General features: G+C 36.9%; 2 protein-coding genes across 2 annotated transcripts; both read left to right on the top strand.

Moving 5' to 3' along the window:
* Positions 1-2,546: 2,546 nt before the first annotated feature.
* Positions 2,547-10,751, top strand: cldn10e (claudin 10e). Its single transcript, XM_051897231.1, has 5 exons — positions 2,547-2,887; positions 3,535-3,696; positions 3,775-3,856; positions 5,725-5,838; positions 6,820-10,751. Exons 1-5 carry the CDS (start codon positions 2,656-2,658, stop codon positions 7,181-7,183), a joined length of 954 nt encoding a protein of 317 aa, XP_051753191.1. The 5' UTR covers positions 2,547-2,655; the 3' UTR covers positions 7,184-10,751.
* A 661-nt stretch (positions 10,752-11,412) lies between these two features.
* LOC127514489 (claudin-10-like) lies at positions 11,413-16,154 on the top strand. Its single transcript, XM_051897375.1, has 4 exons — positions 11,413-11,827; positions 12,615-12,776; positions 12,860-12,941; positions 15,700-16,154. Exons 1-4 carry the CDS (start codon positions 11,581-11,583, stop codon positions 16,151-16,153), a joined length of 945 nt encoding a protein of 314 aa, XP_051753335.1. The 5' UTR covers positions 11,413-11,580; the 3' UTR covers position 16,154.
* Positions 16,155-16,199: the final 45 nt, after the last annotated feature.

Below are 16,199 nucleotides of genomic sequence, written 5' to 3'. Positions count from 1 at the left end.
ACACATGCACATACTCAAATACACACACACACACACACACACACACACACTTTTGTGAAATTAATAATGTTATGAACCCTGAGGCTATTTTTTTGGAAATATAAAGGCCCTTTTGAAAACGCCCCTGAATGGCACCTATAAACAAATCATCTAACGTACACACCCCTTTGTGAAAAAGAAGTGCACTTAATTGTATTGAATGTGCACTTGTAGTGTAGTATATTTTTAAAAAAAACTGTATTTTCACTGATTCGAAACAAAAGATTCGTAAAGCTTCGAAGCTTCATTAAGCAGTGTTTTAAAATTGACCATCACTATTGTTGAATAAAGTCCTTATTTTGTTTTTTTGGCGCACAAAAAGTATTCTCATCGCTTCATAACATTAAGGTTGAACCAGTGTAGTCACATGAACTGTTTTAAATGTCTTTAGTAGCTTTCTGGGCATTGAAAAAGAAAATGATCTTGCTGTCAATGCAGGCCTCACTGAGCCATCGGATTTTATCAAAAATATCGTAATTTGTGTTCCGAAGATGAACGAAGGTCTTACTGGTGTGAAACGACATGAGGGTGAGTAATTAATGACTGAATTTTCATTTTTGGGTAAATTAACCCTTTAAAGCTGCAGTCCGTAAGTTTCGCCTCTTTGTCGTCATCTCTGTTTGAAACCAGCAATTGGAGTTATTTGCGGAATTATCATCTTTACGTTGGTTGTGCATCGGCACAACTCCTCAGCGGGGACGAATCTAATGTTTTGAGGAGAATGTGTGGATCGCTTAGCTCATTTCACATTAAGCCATGCAAATTATTATTACTGTTATACTTTGTTCTCAAATTGTTAATGTTAACAACATCAGCATTGCGTGACTACATGTATTTAGTGTGTATTAGCATTACCTGTAGATTTCAGTTATGCAGTCTAATCTCTAACGTTAATTTGTCATACCATACAATCCGCCATCAAAATGATAAGTTTAATTATTTCAGCTGCTGTATAAGGCAAAAAATGACCGGTCATTGCAGCATCCTCACATGCCATATAGCCTACTAGCAATTTTTTTTTTCTCTAATACCTTTGATATGAATGTTATCCTTAATGTTCATCATATATAATGTTAAAAATGTTATTAATGTTTCATGATGCTATGGAATTCTTTAAAGCATTATTTGTGAAATATTTGTATCTTTTGTATATGATTTAATATTTTTGGAAATAAAAAAATAACCTAGCTGGGACTCCTTCTTTATGTAAACAGATGTGACGTAATGACGCAAAGACAAACGGCTGGATGCTTGAATTTAACGCGGAAACCTACCAGTAGCGCTCTTATTAGAAAACTTTATTACAAGCTTACCGTTGTGAATTGGGCTAAGGTAAGGAGATAGTTTTGAACACTGGCTGGTTATGTACTTGCTCAAAAATTGATTTTGGATCATTTTTAACCAAAAAAAGTTACGGACTGTAGCTTTAAGTGTACTTAAAAAAAAAAAGTACATTTTGTTTTTTAACACAGTTAAAGGGATAGTTCACCCAAAAATGAAAATTCTATCATTTACTCAGTGTTCAAAAGAAGAAAAAACTCATACAGGTTTGGAACAACTTTGAGGGTGAGTAAATGATGTTGAGTAAATGAAAGAATGTTCATTTTTGGGTGAACTATCCCTGTAAATACACTTAATTACGTGCACTTAATTTCAAATTAAAAGTTTACTTTAAGTAGGCTAAATTTTAAATCATTGTTTTAACTTTTAATAATCTTTTGAGGCGCTTTAAAGATGCACTTATTTTGATGTGTTGACTAAAGCACTAGTAAAGTACTTGATTATAATTTTAACTGAAGTGTGTTATTCAAGATTAAAAACTTAAAAAAAATTTTTTTAATTACAAATATATATAAATACAAGTGTCAACAGAAATTATATTAACATGTAATTTAGTTTACCATAATTGCTTGTCAGTATTCAACATTACACTTTAGCAATATTTCAGAATAGAAGACAATAGAAGTAATTATAAAATTACATATAAAGATGTACAGTCCTTAAGTGGGTCAAAACACTCTAAAGTTCTGCTAATTGCATTTAATATGAATTTAAACTATAATACATTTTGTTTTAATTGCAATTAACATGCAATTAAGCGTCCACAAACATTACATTCAGTTCACACTTACGTAAGTATCTTCTTTTGAAAGTATATTATTTTAAAGTATACTTTTTAAAAAAAAAAAGTGAGCTAAAGTGTACTTTTTTTCACAAGGGTGCTGTGTTTGTTAAAAATAAATTAAGATAATGATGAATAAGGAGTTTAAACTAACTTGCCTGCATGTGTCCTCATATTTATGAAATATGAGCTGAAAACCGAGGTAAGCGTTCTCTCTGTCCCCCATAAACTTAAAAACATGACCCTGGGAACATGGAGAGTCAAACATTCACATCAGCACAAAAAAAGAAGTGAATTTACTGACCTGCTAGAGCAGTCTAAGAGATCCTTAGGAGAAAACAGTTTAATGTATCACGAACTGACACAATATTGCAAATGACAGGCAAAGAGATGCTGGAAGTGACAAAGGTTTGAGAACAAAGAAAGGCTACAAAGTGTGAGGTAGGCTCGATCAGATTGGAAGTGGAGTAAACTGAGTGTGAACCAGAGCAAAGATGAAGATTCGTGCTATGCAGATCTGGGGCTTCCTGTTAGCGGTACTGGGCTGGATCTTTGTCTCCTGCACCATGGCCATGGAAGGCTGGAAGATCTCCTCTATCGGAGGGCAAGGTGGGAGCTCTATTATGTCAGTGGGCTGGTACTGGTCCAGTCTGTGGAGGGCCTGCTTCACGGACTCCGCTTCCACATCCAACTGCTACGACTTCCCTGTGCTGTGGTCTGTGGAAGGTATGGACATTATTAAAGTCTTTAAATCTACATGTACAATGCTTTTAATTGTTATAATGAGAAAAGAAACCACCCCAAAACTCTCAGGTAGATTGATACAGTAGTGGCCAAAAGTTATGTCCGGCCTTGAGTATTGTGATTTTGCAAGAATATTGTGTAGTTGTGCGTGGAGTCAATTGTTTTATTTGTGATAACACAATGAAAAATGCCAAATTGTGCAGACATCGTTTTTGGCCAGGCAGTCATAATTTTGAACACATGCAAAAACAAGAGAGAACCAATGGAATATTATTAATTGATTATGCTGTAATCAATGTATGCTTTTTCCTGTGAGCTTTTTTTTTGTTTTTCTATGCATTTTTTTGCACATAAAATAAAACCTGTAACTTTAGTTTGCCTTTTTTTTGCCAAATAATTTTTGTCAGGTAAAAATCTTAACCAAGTTTAGTGTTTTGGTAATGTTAATCCTATTTAAAAATATAGAACATTTTCCTTATATTTTGATGGTTTAATCAAACTTAGGGTCATTGAAAACAAATATAAAATATCCCCCAGATAGACAAGACAGACAGACAGATAGATAGATAGATAGATAGATAGATAGATAGATAGAATTATAATAAGTTCTTTGGATCTTGAATGTTCAGGTTACATTCAGATCGTGAGGGCTCTGCTGATGTCTGGGATGGCTGTCGGAATGCTGGGCTTTATCCTGAGTCTTGTAGGGATGGAATGCACTTACATCGGAGGAAAAGACAAAGAGAAGAACCGATCCGTTTTCACAGGAGGCATCTGTCATGTAACAAGCGGTAAATTTCTTCATAAAATACAGAAGAAATATTGTAAATTAGGTTTACACCTGTGTTTTACTGAGTCTGTTTTCTAAGGTATGCTGTCTGCCTCTGGTTATGCAGTTTACGCTCAACATGTTTCTGCAGAGAATTTCAGCTCCAGATTTGATGGATTAGAGTAAGTATATGAAGCACCTGATCCTGTTCTATCTATCCTTGTGTTCTTAGGATGTTTTTTTTTTTTTATATCACAAATCAAAATCAATCAGTAAAAAAAAAAAAAAAAATGAAAGTGACGTGATGTGTGGGCAAGTACAGTGTCCTATACACTGTAAACCCAAGTAAGTTGGCAAAACTCAAAAAAAATTGAGGGAATTGCCTCATAATTTTTAAGTTAAAAAATTCAAAGTTTAAGTAAGCAGAACTGGCAGACTTTTATTTTGTACAAATACATTTTAATTGTTCTTAAATTGAAATATTTGAGTACACTAATTCATACATTTAACTTAAAATTTTCATGTAACCTCGATGTGAACATTTTTATTAGTGTAAACATAGCTAGCTATAACAAGCTAATTCAGAAAATGCTATCTTGCTAATTTGCTAACATGTTAACAATAGCATTGTGTAGCACTTGCTGAATGAGTGCAGCAATATAAAGCATTTAAAGGGTTAGTTCACCCAAAAATGAAAATTCTGTCATTTATTACTCACCCTCATGTGTTCCACACCCGTAAGACCTTCATTCATCTTCGGAACACAAATTGAGATATTTTTGTTGAAATCCGATGGCTCCGTGAGGCCTACATAGGGAGCAATGACATTTCCTCTCTCAAGATCCATAAAGGTACTAAAAACATATTTAAATCAGTTCATGTGAGTACAGTGGTTCAATATTAATATTATAAAGCGACGAGAATATTTTTGGTGTGCCAAAAAAATAACGACTTATATAGTGATGGCCGATTTCAAAACACTGCTTCATGAAGCTTCGGAGCGTTATGAATCAGCGTGTCAAATCAGCGGTTCGGAGCGCCAAAGTCACGTGATTTCAGCAGTTTGGCGGTTTGACATGCGATCCGAATCATGATTCGATACGTTGATTCATTACGCTCCGAAGCTTCCTGAAGCAGTGTTTTGAAATCGGCCATCACTATATAAGTCGTTATTTTGTTTTTTTGGTGCACCAAAAATATTCTCGTCGCTTTATAATATTAATATTGAACCACTGTACTCACATGAACTGATTTAAATATGTTTTTAGTACATTAATGGATCTTGAGAGAGGAAATGTCATTGCTGGCTATGGAGGCCTCACTGAGTCATCGAATTTCAACAAAAATATCTTAATTTGTGTTCCGAAGATGAACGAAGGTCTTACAGGGTGTGGAACGGCATGAGGGTGAGTAATAAATGACATTATTATCAATTTTGGGTGAACTAACCCTTTAACATACCTGCTCTCAAACCAAGCCGCATGCGCCACTTGTCACCATGATGATAATTCTCCAAAAAACCCACATTAACAGAAACTCTTCTAAATTAGCATAACAAAACATTAATCACTACTAAATCTCCCACTTAACATTAATCTTGCACAAAGACATTATATAACACTTAATTTTAGCATTTACTCTCCCTTTTGAGTGCCATGGGCAAAGCATGCTGAGAAATAGAGATCCCAGCCCAGCTTCCGTTAAATTAAAAGAAATAAGTTCATAAAATTTAAAACGATGAAACAGTTCAGTTTACTTCAAATATATCAGTTCTGTGAACTTGAAAGAAAAAGAGAGTGCTAAATAGTCATAAACGTTAATTTGACTGAACTAATTTGTTTAATTTAAGTTTGTCCTACTCAAACCAATTAATAATTTTGAGCGTTAGGGTTTACAGTGTACTTGGAATTTGTGCTCTGCATTTCACCCATCCAAGTGCACACAGAATAGATTGAATTAGAATCAATTGTGCAAATAAAACAATCTTTTCAATATTTAATTTACTGCATTTGTAGTATATTTTGTTTATTTAAATGTGGTAATATTTCAGATTTGACTTGGGAACTCCATTGTTCCTTGGATGGTCAGGATGTGCTTTTCAGTTAACTGGAGGGATTTTCTTCCTAGTTTCAGTCTGCAAGATCTGGTCTCAGACATACAGCAGGTAAGTGTTCAACTTCAGAATAATGCAAATGAAAAAAAAAAAAAAAACTATATATTTTTTAGCAATGCCAGTGTAAAGTGCAAACTATCTATATTTAGCTACTTTTAGAGAACATAGAAAACTATAAATTGTGACACCAAATAAGGGCTTTCAATGTGTGTCAATTTAAAGTTTTCTATGTTAGTTAAAAGTAGCTAAATATAGTTTGCACTTTTACACTGGCACTGAAAAAGTTTTTTTTTTTTTTTTTTCATGGAACACAAGAAGACAATTTTGAAGAATCTTCATGCAGCTCTTTCCCAATCAATAAGCCCAAGATCCAAGAACACAAAACAACACCATAAAAGTATAGTAAAAGTAGTCCATACGACTTGTGTGTTATATTCCAAGCTATAAAATACATTAATGTGATGAACGGACCGATTTTGTTCTCATATCTCAGTCGCATTCATCTTAAAACTTAAAAATTGTGCCTCACACCATCATTTTTGTCACTGGTTCTCACGTCTGAAAAAAAATACAGGGCAGATTTTCTGTTAATAATGACCTGTATTTTTTTTTGTTTTTACAAAAAGATTTTTGGAGTATTCTAAATGAGCAACCACATTCCCGAGGACAGTCATCTGCATAAAACTTGCCTCAAACCAACTCCATATAAGGGCTTTTTGCACACCCTATACTTGGTAGACTTTCGCTCTCAGCAAACATATGACGCTCTATACAGACAGCAAGCAAACAATGCCTAAGTTTTTCGTACATTTAGAATACCTTTTTGTATGAAAGCTGAATCATGATTTATTCATGAAAACGCCAATTTCACATAGTGTGTAAGTCATATGGACTTCTTTTAATTGTTGGTTAATGGTGGTTTGGTATGGCTTATTGTCATTGAATGAAAAAGAGCTATGGGAAGATGACATAAACATTTTTGGGGTGAACTATTCATTTAATATATATACTTCATAAAATGTTTCTCCTCAGTGTGCCAGCTCTCAGCGTTCCTGTTGCGGAGAGCAATGCCTTGCGTTCCTCTCAAGCAAATATTTCCATCATATCTGAACTCTCCACAAAATCCAACATATCAGCAATATCTGAGCTCTCCTCAAAATCTGAAACATCAGCTATGTCAAATGCTCCATCAAAGAACACACGTACCTCCAGAGCTGCACGTCCCTCAAGATCGAAACACTCTGATAAATCAAGAGGCTTTGTCAGATCAGAAGTGTCACGATCAGTGAACTCCTCACGGTCCTCAATGATCAGCAGATCAAATTTAAACAGCAAGAAAGTGTCCTCTCCAACTGGAGCCACAACACATCTTTTCATCAAGAACTCTTACCTCTGAAACATTGAGCTTGGATTATTGGATCTGAAAAACACATTGGAAATGACTTCTAACCAGTTAAAATGTCTCAGGTTGGTTTCCTGAGAAGGGGAATGTGACTCTGCATCTTGGTGTTGACGCTATGGGGAATGACATTAGCGTGACTCGTGTCTGAAGCATGTGTTCATGTCAGTATTCATTGGCAGACGGAGTGCTCCTGCTTATAAAAGGGCACCTAATTTACACATCATCAATTTTTTGTGCCTGAAGGAGACACGCTGGCAAATCTGAGGCATGGCAATGAAACACAGCATCTCCATCCTCTTCTCAGGGAACCGGGATGCATACAAAATCAGAGACGTTCCCTTTCGAAGTGGAACTTCGATGCTACATCTTGGTGTTGACGCTATGGGGAACCAATACCAACAATCTACGGGCCTAGGCCGGAGTCAAGAGTGCGTCAACCCAAAAGACGCATCCTATGTGACTTGAATAGTGGCACCAATCCCTTAAGCCAGGGCGCACAAACGCTAGGGCACCTTACTCCCTGTTTCTGTGGGACAGGAGAGAGCCCCAAGCAGAGCTGCAGGGGAATACACAACATAGCCTCTCTGGTATGCCTTTAAGGGAGCAATCTACCAAAGGGAGCATGTGAGGTCCTGGAAACCTCAGTAATTAGTACAATCAGACTGAAATACTGAGAAAGGCCCCAGACGAGGAGTGAACCACTACTCGTTTTTCTAAGATGCAGTCCATCTCTACTCTGTCCCAGCTAACACCTTTAGTATTGACACCCATCCCAGGGGAAAAACGAATCCCTAATGCAGAAAATCATCAGGGAGGGAGCCAAATGAAAGAAAGTGACGCTTAACCATTTACCCAATAAATCAAATTAACCAGGCTCTATACCCCAGGGATGTTGCAGGGGAACTCAGGTTCTATTTATACCCCAATTATTATTGGGGACAGCGGCAAAGAAGAGAATGGGATGCATATGCGACATACTTCAAATCTCCTTTACCAAGCTCATACACTGACTTGAGTAAAGGTACTTCCAAGACCTGCTATAGGTAGCTAATTCAAACTCCACACTATAGTAGGTGAGGCCTAGAAAGCAACCCATCCTAAGGGGAGCGCATTTTGCCTAGAGCGCAGACTGCCTACCATAATTCCATTTGCCCTGCCTCAACCATAAGGAGGTATCTGTCTTGAAGGTGCATTTAGCCCTACTTAAAACTCCAATTAACAATTGGAGAGGGTGGAAATAAAAGCATGATACACCTTGCTTACTGTCCAACATAACTCCTACCTACCAAGCAACCAGCCACAGGAGAGTGTACAATTCTACTTTAAACCCTAATTTGGGGGAGAATAAGGAAGAGAGAATAGGATGTAATCGTGTATCTACATCCTCATCCTCATTCTTATAAATTAGCTCTAGAGGAGAAAGGTACTTTCAGGATATCACATCAAGCATCATTCTGGACCATATCAGATGGTAGTCATGACATGCCATGTTATATCATCAGTCCAGCTTCTGAGCCTGATGAAAGCGCCTAACAACCTATTGTGCCTTAGCACCCTTGGGTTGGGGGTGATGTTTTTTTTTTTTTTTTCAGAGGTCTTGTTTTTCTGACCACTTTTTGTCAATCACCTCCCTGAGGTTGTGCCTCCTCCTGGCATCACACCTCCTCTGCCCCCTACTCCTTGGAGGGGGGGCACAAGTGGCCATGCTTGCCTTCTGACCCTGTCTCCAGTTATCCTTTGACAGGATTGGAGGTTGAGGGAGGTGAATTGGATTGGCGCGGGATATATCTCCTGAACACCGCCTGACTGCGACTTCACCTCTCTGAAATTCCCCACAACCGTCTCAACAGATGTGCCAAAGAGTCCAGAGAGTGAAATCGGAACATCAAGAAGGAAGGTTTTCTCCCTATCATTGACGTCTGAGAGGTTCAACCAAAGATGCCTCTCTGTAACCACCATAGCCACCATTGTACGACTGATAGCTGCGGCCATCTGTTTTATGGCACAGAGGTCTGTGGTGCGGTGCAATTCGGTGACCGCTTCAGGAGACAATTCCTGCCCCTGATCCAAATCTCTCAGCAGGCCAGCCTGATATGCCTGCAAAACCAGCCTGACCCTGAACTTTCAAAGACAATGTCTCACTCTGCGAGAGATTGCTAGCTAGCATCTTCACATATCCTTGCTTGCATAAACCCTCCACATTCGCATAATTCGAATGTGGGAATGGAAAGATGTGAGCTGAATATGGCTTCTTCCAGGATCTCTCCACCTCAGTGTGAAGACCCAGAAGAAATAAAGGGCTCATGGAGGAAGGACAATCAGAAAACGCTTGATGAGCCCCTTTCTCAAATTCCCCCTGGCTCGACCTGCGAGCTCCACAATCAGATCCGCAGTGCTGCCTCAGCAGCTACCAGACCGACCTGCAGTATGCAGATGCTTGCCCCTCATCCCTCGAGCATAGGGCCAAGCAAGAGCTGAGGTATTCACTGTGAACTTGTCACAGTGAATGCATCCAACCTCCTCAAGGGTTGAACGTGAGTGCTGCGCTCCCAAGTAGACAACACAAAGATTGTGGGTGTTCTCAGGTGTCATAAATCGAAGACACAGAGGCATGTACTTTCTAAAGCCCTTTCTGTGACATAATTTCATCTTCCCAACATGCGCTATAAAAGGCTCCTAAAGACAAAAGAAGAAAAAAGAAATGATGTGATGACGTGTAACTCAGACGCCTCTGCGTTTGACATCACGGACTGCCGTCTGCCAATGAATATTGGCATGTATGCACACATGCTTCAGACACCGGTCATGCTGATGGCATCACCCATAGCGTCAACACCAAGACAAAGCGTCGAAGTTCCACTTCTAAAAGGATCTAGATAATTCTCTAGATAATTTTTCCTTTATTAGCTCATAACAATTGCGCCCCTACAAATAAACACAGCATAAATACAAATCTCAAGGAACTTTCCAGATCATGGATTTAAATGCATGCATTTTTGTAAAATGAAATGAAAATTGTTAATGACATGCTGCCTGGATTTTTTTTTTGTGCAAAAATGTAAAATGCAAATGATTATTTATTGGTGGTTCATTCATTCATTGAGAAAAGTAGATCATATATTTATAGAGAGCTTTATAGAGAGCACATTACCCATGAATTAAAATGAACTGTGAAATGTGGAACAACAGTTTGTACTTTGTCAATTTCATTTTCTGTTTTGTGGAACTGATGTAATAAAGCAATGCAAGAAGACAATAAAATATTTTAAAGATGTCTTAAACAAAACACGTTTTTTTTTTTTTTTTTTTTTTTATCCATTTCTCCTCTTCTTCGGTGCAATGCATGTATAGGGAGCTCTAGGGGTCTTATCATTATCCTTATCATTATTAATTAAAAATAAAACTTTTTGTTAATTGAAATAGAGATGAAATAAAATATAAATATTAGAAGATAAATTTAAACTGAACGAAAATCAGAAATGAAACAAGTTTAAGTTGAAGCACTAAAATTACTAATTGGAAATAAATAAAAAACTACATGAACTAAAACTAAAATGAAAACTGAAAATATAAAAATAAATGCTATTTCAAAATTTTAATAACAATATTATTTTTTAATAATAATATATAAATAATGCTAAAACAACAGAATATAGCAGTTTCACTTGCTTTGTTTCTTTTTCTGCAAGTATTTCTAACATTGCTGAATGTTGTTTATATATAAACAGTATCACTTTCTCCGTACGTGCAGCTCTACAGCAATCATAACATATCACTTACACCTTACATATTATATGAGCCTGTACAGTGGATAAATATCTGATTTAAGAAGAACTTGCTCGACCATATGATAATATTGTATCGAATACCTAGCCGATGTTCTTTCGAAGATAACACACACAGGTCCTGCACTAGTATACTGTTTTTAATGTGGACATGAATGTAAACTTAAATCTTTCACATTTCTAAATGATGAGACTTAAGATTTCTGCCTGGAAACACAATAAAACAGGTGAAAACTTCTCATCCTTTCCACATACCGTTTATTTTAATACATAATTTATTGAATGCACATTCAGCTGGTTCCTTTATGAAAAATGATGTCCTTTCAGGGACTTGTGACCCTGGTTGTCAGATTCAGAGATTTGACAGATCTCATGGAATGAGAAATTGCTTATGAAGTAAAACCATGTAGTTTTACCAGTTTTAAGCTGTAATATGCCGAAAAAGCATTGGGGAGGCACTGGGTTCAAATACCAAGACAGGAGGAAGCTGTCCTCGAAGGACACACACCACCATGTAATTTTATTCCATGTTGACTTGAAACTTCTCAGCAGTTCAGGAACTCCCTTTCCATCGATCTTTTAACTTTTCTTCCATTTATCCGTTGTATGAAGCCGGGCAGCATGAGGCAGCGTACAGTGGTGATGTATGTGGAGATTGGCTGTTTTTTGTCCTGTTTATGTGGCTGGATTTTGATCTGTTCCACCCTGGCCACCGAGTACTGGTGCTTCTCGGAGGTCAGCTCTGTGGTTCTGACCACTGGTAACTACTATTCCAACCTCTGGATGGACTGTGTCTCAGACACCACAGGAGTATCTGACTGTAAATACTACCCTTCCATGATGGACCTGTCTGGTGAGGAAACACTTGTAACACTTTACAATAAGGTCTTGCTTGTTAACATGAATTAATGCATTAAATAACAAAAATGAGCAATATATTTTTAGAGCATTTATTAATCTTTGTTAATGGTGCGTAATAAAAATGTTCATTATGTTAACAAAAACAACTTTTGATCCTGAGATTAACATTAATTAATACATTTTGTAGAAGTATTGTTCATTGTTAGTTTACGTTAACTAATGTTAACAAATGAAACTTTATCACTTTTGAAACTATTGATATTGTTTTGAAAAATAAAAAAATAAAAGGCTTATTGTTGTCAGTAAAATGTAATATATATATATATATATATATATATATTACATTTTACTTTTTATTTATAATTAAATAAAAAAATAAAAGGCTTATTGTTGTCAGTAAAATGCAATATATATATATATATATATATATATATAACTTAGTTTTATTTTAATTTTTTTTTTCAGCAAAAATATTAAGCAGCAAAACTGTTTTCATCATTAATAATAAGAAATGTTTTTGAGCAGCAAATCAGCATATTAGAATGATTTCTTAATCATGTGACTGGAGTAATGCTTTACCACCACAGGAATAAATTACATTTTAAAAACATACATTTTAAAATATATTAAAATTGTAATAATATTTCACATTATATTACTGTATTTTTGATCAAATAAATACAGCCTTGGTGATATATAATATTATGACGTTTCTCAACCAGGAGAAGATGCTGTTCATGTTTGGTAATTTTAATAGCATCTCTTTCTGTGGTTGTTAGTTTTCCTCCATGTGTGCAGGGCTCTGGCTGTGGTCTCTGTGATCTTTGGTTTCTGGGGGGCTGTGCTTGCCCTCATTGGGATGAAATGTACCAAAATCGGAGGCTCTGAGCTTGCCAATGCCAGAGTTACATTCGCAGCAGCACTAACGTTCATGGCATCTGGTATGAATATTTCTTCATAATCATTTTTGCATAAAGCTTAAAATGAGCGTCATTACTGATGTATTAGTCTGTCTGTTTTGCAGGATTCTGTGGTATGATAGTCTACTCCTGGTGGGGAGATAAAGTGCGTTCAGACTTTGTGGATCCATATTACTTACAAACAAAGTACGTAATTATGACATTTGTGTTGGTCTTATTACTGTATGTATAACATTAAAAGTGATTAGTATTTTTTTTTAGAAAGTAGATATTGTAGTGATTGACGTAAAATATGTCATGATATAGGCTACCAAAGGGCTTATAGGGATCATATAATGAGGAATCAAGTATCTTTTGGTCTTTTGAGACAATTGTTTGGTAGTTCAGTGGGATGGATGGATATTCCACAACCCAAAAAACGCTGATTCACCAAGAGACACCAAAACCCAACATAGTTTCTGTTGCCGTCTGTCAGTGTAATGTGAACTGGCCTTAAGTTTCTAAGACAGTAATCTACAGTGACATAGAAACTACTGAAATAAGCAACATTGACTGATTGATTGTGACTGTAAGTGATTGTGTAAAACAGTTTTTTTTTAAACTGTAAAAAAAAAGCAGGGCTGTCAATTTAACATGTTATTTCAGTGCAATTAGTTATTTTAAAAATGCGTGTCACTCTGACAAACTTTGGGGCCATTTACACAACGCCATTTTCAACTAAAAACGGAAAACTTTTTATGTGTTTTGGCCATTTATTTACACGACAACAGCGTTTTTGGGGCCTGAAAACTCTGAAAACGGGATTCAAAGTGCAAGTTTTTGAAAACTATACCATTATCGTCTCCATGTAAACTACAAAAATGTGAATTTGTGAAAACGGTGACGTCATGCGCATGTGTATTACGTGTTCAGGGCACGTAGTGTTTCTTTACATAGTGACATCGCTGACTAATGGCATGAATAATACAGCGTTTTTAGTTGCTTTCACGAATCCATGTGAACGGGGATCACTTTGACAACGTCAGTATGCAGAAAACACAAAGGAAAAACTTTTCAGTTTTTAGTACGCTGTTGTTGTGTAAACGTACCCTCAATTACAAAATAGATTGCTGTGGACTGTTAGCCAGTGATAGACTTATGTTTAATGAAATAGAAATGTAATTCGACATTAATTTCATACTACATTTCATTAAATTACGTAAATTAAAATTATTCATCAATTGATTCTTAAAGGGTTAGTTCACCCAAAAATGAAAATTCAGTCAATAATTACTCACCCTCATGTCGTTCCACACCCATAAGACCTTCGTTCATCTTCAGAACACAAATTAAGATATTTTTGATAAAATCCGATGGCTCAGTGAGGCCTGCATTGCCAGAAACATAATTAACACTTTCAGATGCCCAGAAAGCTACTAAAGACATATTTAAAACAGTTCATGTGACTAAAGTGGTTTAACCTTACTGTTGAAGCGACGAGAATATTTTTTGTGCGCCAAAAAAAACAAAATAACGACTTTATGCAACAATATCTAGTGATAGGCGATTTCAAAACACTGCTTCATGAAGCTTCGAAGATTTACGAATCTTTTGTTTCGAATCAGTGGTTCGGAGCGTGTACAAACTGCCAAAGTCAAGTGATTTCAGTAAACAAGGCTTCGTTACGTCATAAGTGTTTCGAAGCGTGTCGAAATTTCAAGTCAAGTCAAGTCAAGTCACCTTTATTTATATAGCGCTTTTTACAATGTAGATTGTGTCAAAGCAGCTTTACATTGATAACTGGTACATTATTTGGCTGCACAGCAGCTCTTAAAAGAATGGTGTCAATGCAGGCAGATCAAAGCACTGTTGAATATCAAATGTCAAGTCAAATGTCAAGTGTCCCCAACTAAGCAAGCCAAAGGCGACAGCGGCAAGGAACCCAAACTCCATCAGGTGACATCAGGTGGCAGACAAGTGGCAAATAGGTGTTTAAATGGAGAAAAAAAACCTTGGGAGAAACCAGGCTTAGTCGGGGGGCCAGTTCTCCTCTGGCCAACAGTGCTTTGTTACGATTCAGGTAGCTATCATAAGTCCAACAGGATCGCAACATTCAAAGTATTTATTCCAGTTCCATCCAATTGAGGATCGTATTCATCACGGCGGTATGGACGGTTGTTGAGGAACTGTGTCGTGGCTGTCGTGTCGATGAGGCCCTCACAGTGGATGATCTAGTTGACTCAATCTCTGCTGATACTTCAGGGCTGCGTTGTGGTTGTGTCAAGGCGCAGGTCCTTGGTCTCACCTGGATACGGCCCGGATCCGGTTGACTACGGTGAACCTCGAGATAACCAGAAAGACTAATATTAGCGTAGATGCCATTCTTCTTCTGATGTAACGAGTACATCAGGCGTTATAGGAAGTGTTCAATAGTTCATATGACTTTGGCAGTGTGATACACGCTCCGACGTGTAACGTTGTTAATATACGCTCCGAACCACTGATTTGAAACAAATGATTCGTTAAGCTTCGAAGCATCATGAAGCAGTGTTTTGAAATCACACATCACTAGATATTGTTGAATAAAGTCGTTATTTTGTTTTTTTAGCACGCAAAAAATATTCTCGTCGCTTCATAACATTAAGTTGAACCGCTGTACTCACATGAACTGTTTTAAATATGTCTTTAGTAGCTTTCTGGGCGTTTGAATGTGTTAATTATCTTGCTGGCAATGCAGGCCTCACTGAGCCATCGGATTTTATCAAAAATATCTTAATTTGTCTTCTGAAGATGAACGAAGGTCTTACGGGTGTGGAACGACATGAGGGTGAGTAATTAATGACTGAATTTTAATTTTTGGGTGAACTAACCCTTTAATTATCTGTGGGACTAAAAAAATAAAACGTTAAAAAATAAATTGGTATAATAATATAGTCCATTAAAATAAACAACTTTTATTTCTCAGGTTTGAGCTCGGTGCCGCTCTCTTCATTGGTTGGGGAGGTTCGTGTCTGGTTATATGTGGAAGTGCAGTCATGTGCTATTTCTCTGGGAAAGAGTCATTCCCCAAAAGGTCTGGCCCATCACACAGTATAAATATACGGTATGTGAAAACAAGCAAAATAATGAAAAAAATACTTTTAAAGCGCAATGAATATGTGGTTAAATTGATACCTTTTTTTCCCCCACTCAGGTTGAATAAACAACCCAGAAAACCCCCGACCTACATGACAGCACGTACCAGACAGACGTACATGCTGCCGGGCTCAAGACCCACAACAGTCATCATCCCTCCTTCACACCAATCATACAGTGAGAGTAGAGGAAGTAGAGAGAGTAGAGGGAGGACAGGAACACAGACAAGTCAGTTTTCAAGAACTGTCAGACCCATAAGGCCCCCCATAGACTCAAATGTGTAACCCAATGTTTAAAGCAATAATCTAGAAACATTTGCAAAGTTTGACA

The sequence above is a fragment of the Ctenopharyngodon idella genome, chromosome 6, assembly GCF_019924925.1.
Source record: "Ctenopharyngodon idella isolate HZGC_01 chromosome 6, HZGC01, whole genome shotgun sequence".
In the NCBI taxonomy this organism is placed as follows: domain Eukaryota; kingdom Metazoa; phylum Chordata; class Actinopteri; order Cypriniformes; family Xenocyprididae; genus Ctenopharyngodon; species Ctenopharyngodon idella.
Note: the sequence above shows the minus strand (reverse complement) of the source record. Positions and strands in the feature narration are given on the sequence as shown.

Coding starts and splice junctions, on each gene's coding strand:
- cldn10e (XM_051897231.1), top strand. CDS start 2,656: ATGAAGATTCGTGCTATGCAGATCTGGGGCTTCCTGTTAGCGGTACTG. Junction 2,888..3,534: donor TGTGCTGTGGTCTGTGGAAG/GTATGGACATTA, acceptor TTGAATGTTCAG/GTTACATTCAGATCGTGAGG. Junction 3,697..3,774: donor CATCTGTCATGTAACAAGCG/GTAAATTTCTTC, acceptor CTGTTTTCTAAG/GTATGCTGTCTGCCTCTGGT.
- LOC127514489 (XM_051897375.1), top strand. CDS start 11,581: ATGAAGCCGGGCAGCATGAGGCAGCGTACAGTGGTGATGTATGTGGAG. Junction 11,828..12,614: donor TTCCATGATGGACCTGTCTG/GTGAGGAAACAC, acceptor TGTGGTTGTTAG/TTTTCCTCCATGTGTGCAGG. Junction 12,942..15,699: donor CCATATTACTTACAAACAAA/GTACGTAATTAT, acceptor TTTATTTCTCAG/GTTTGAGCTCGGTGCCGCTC.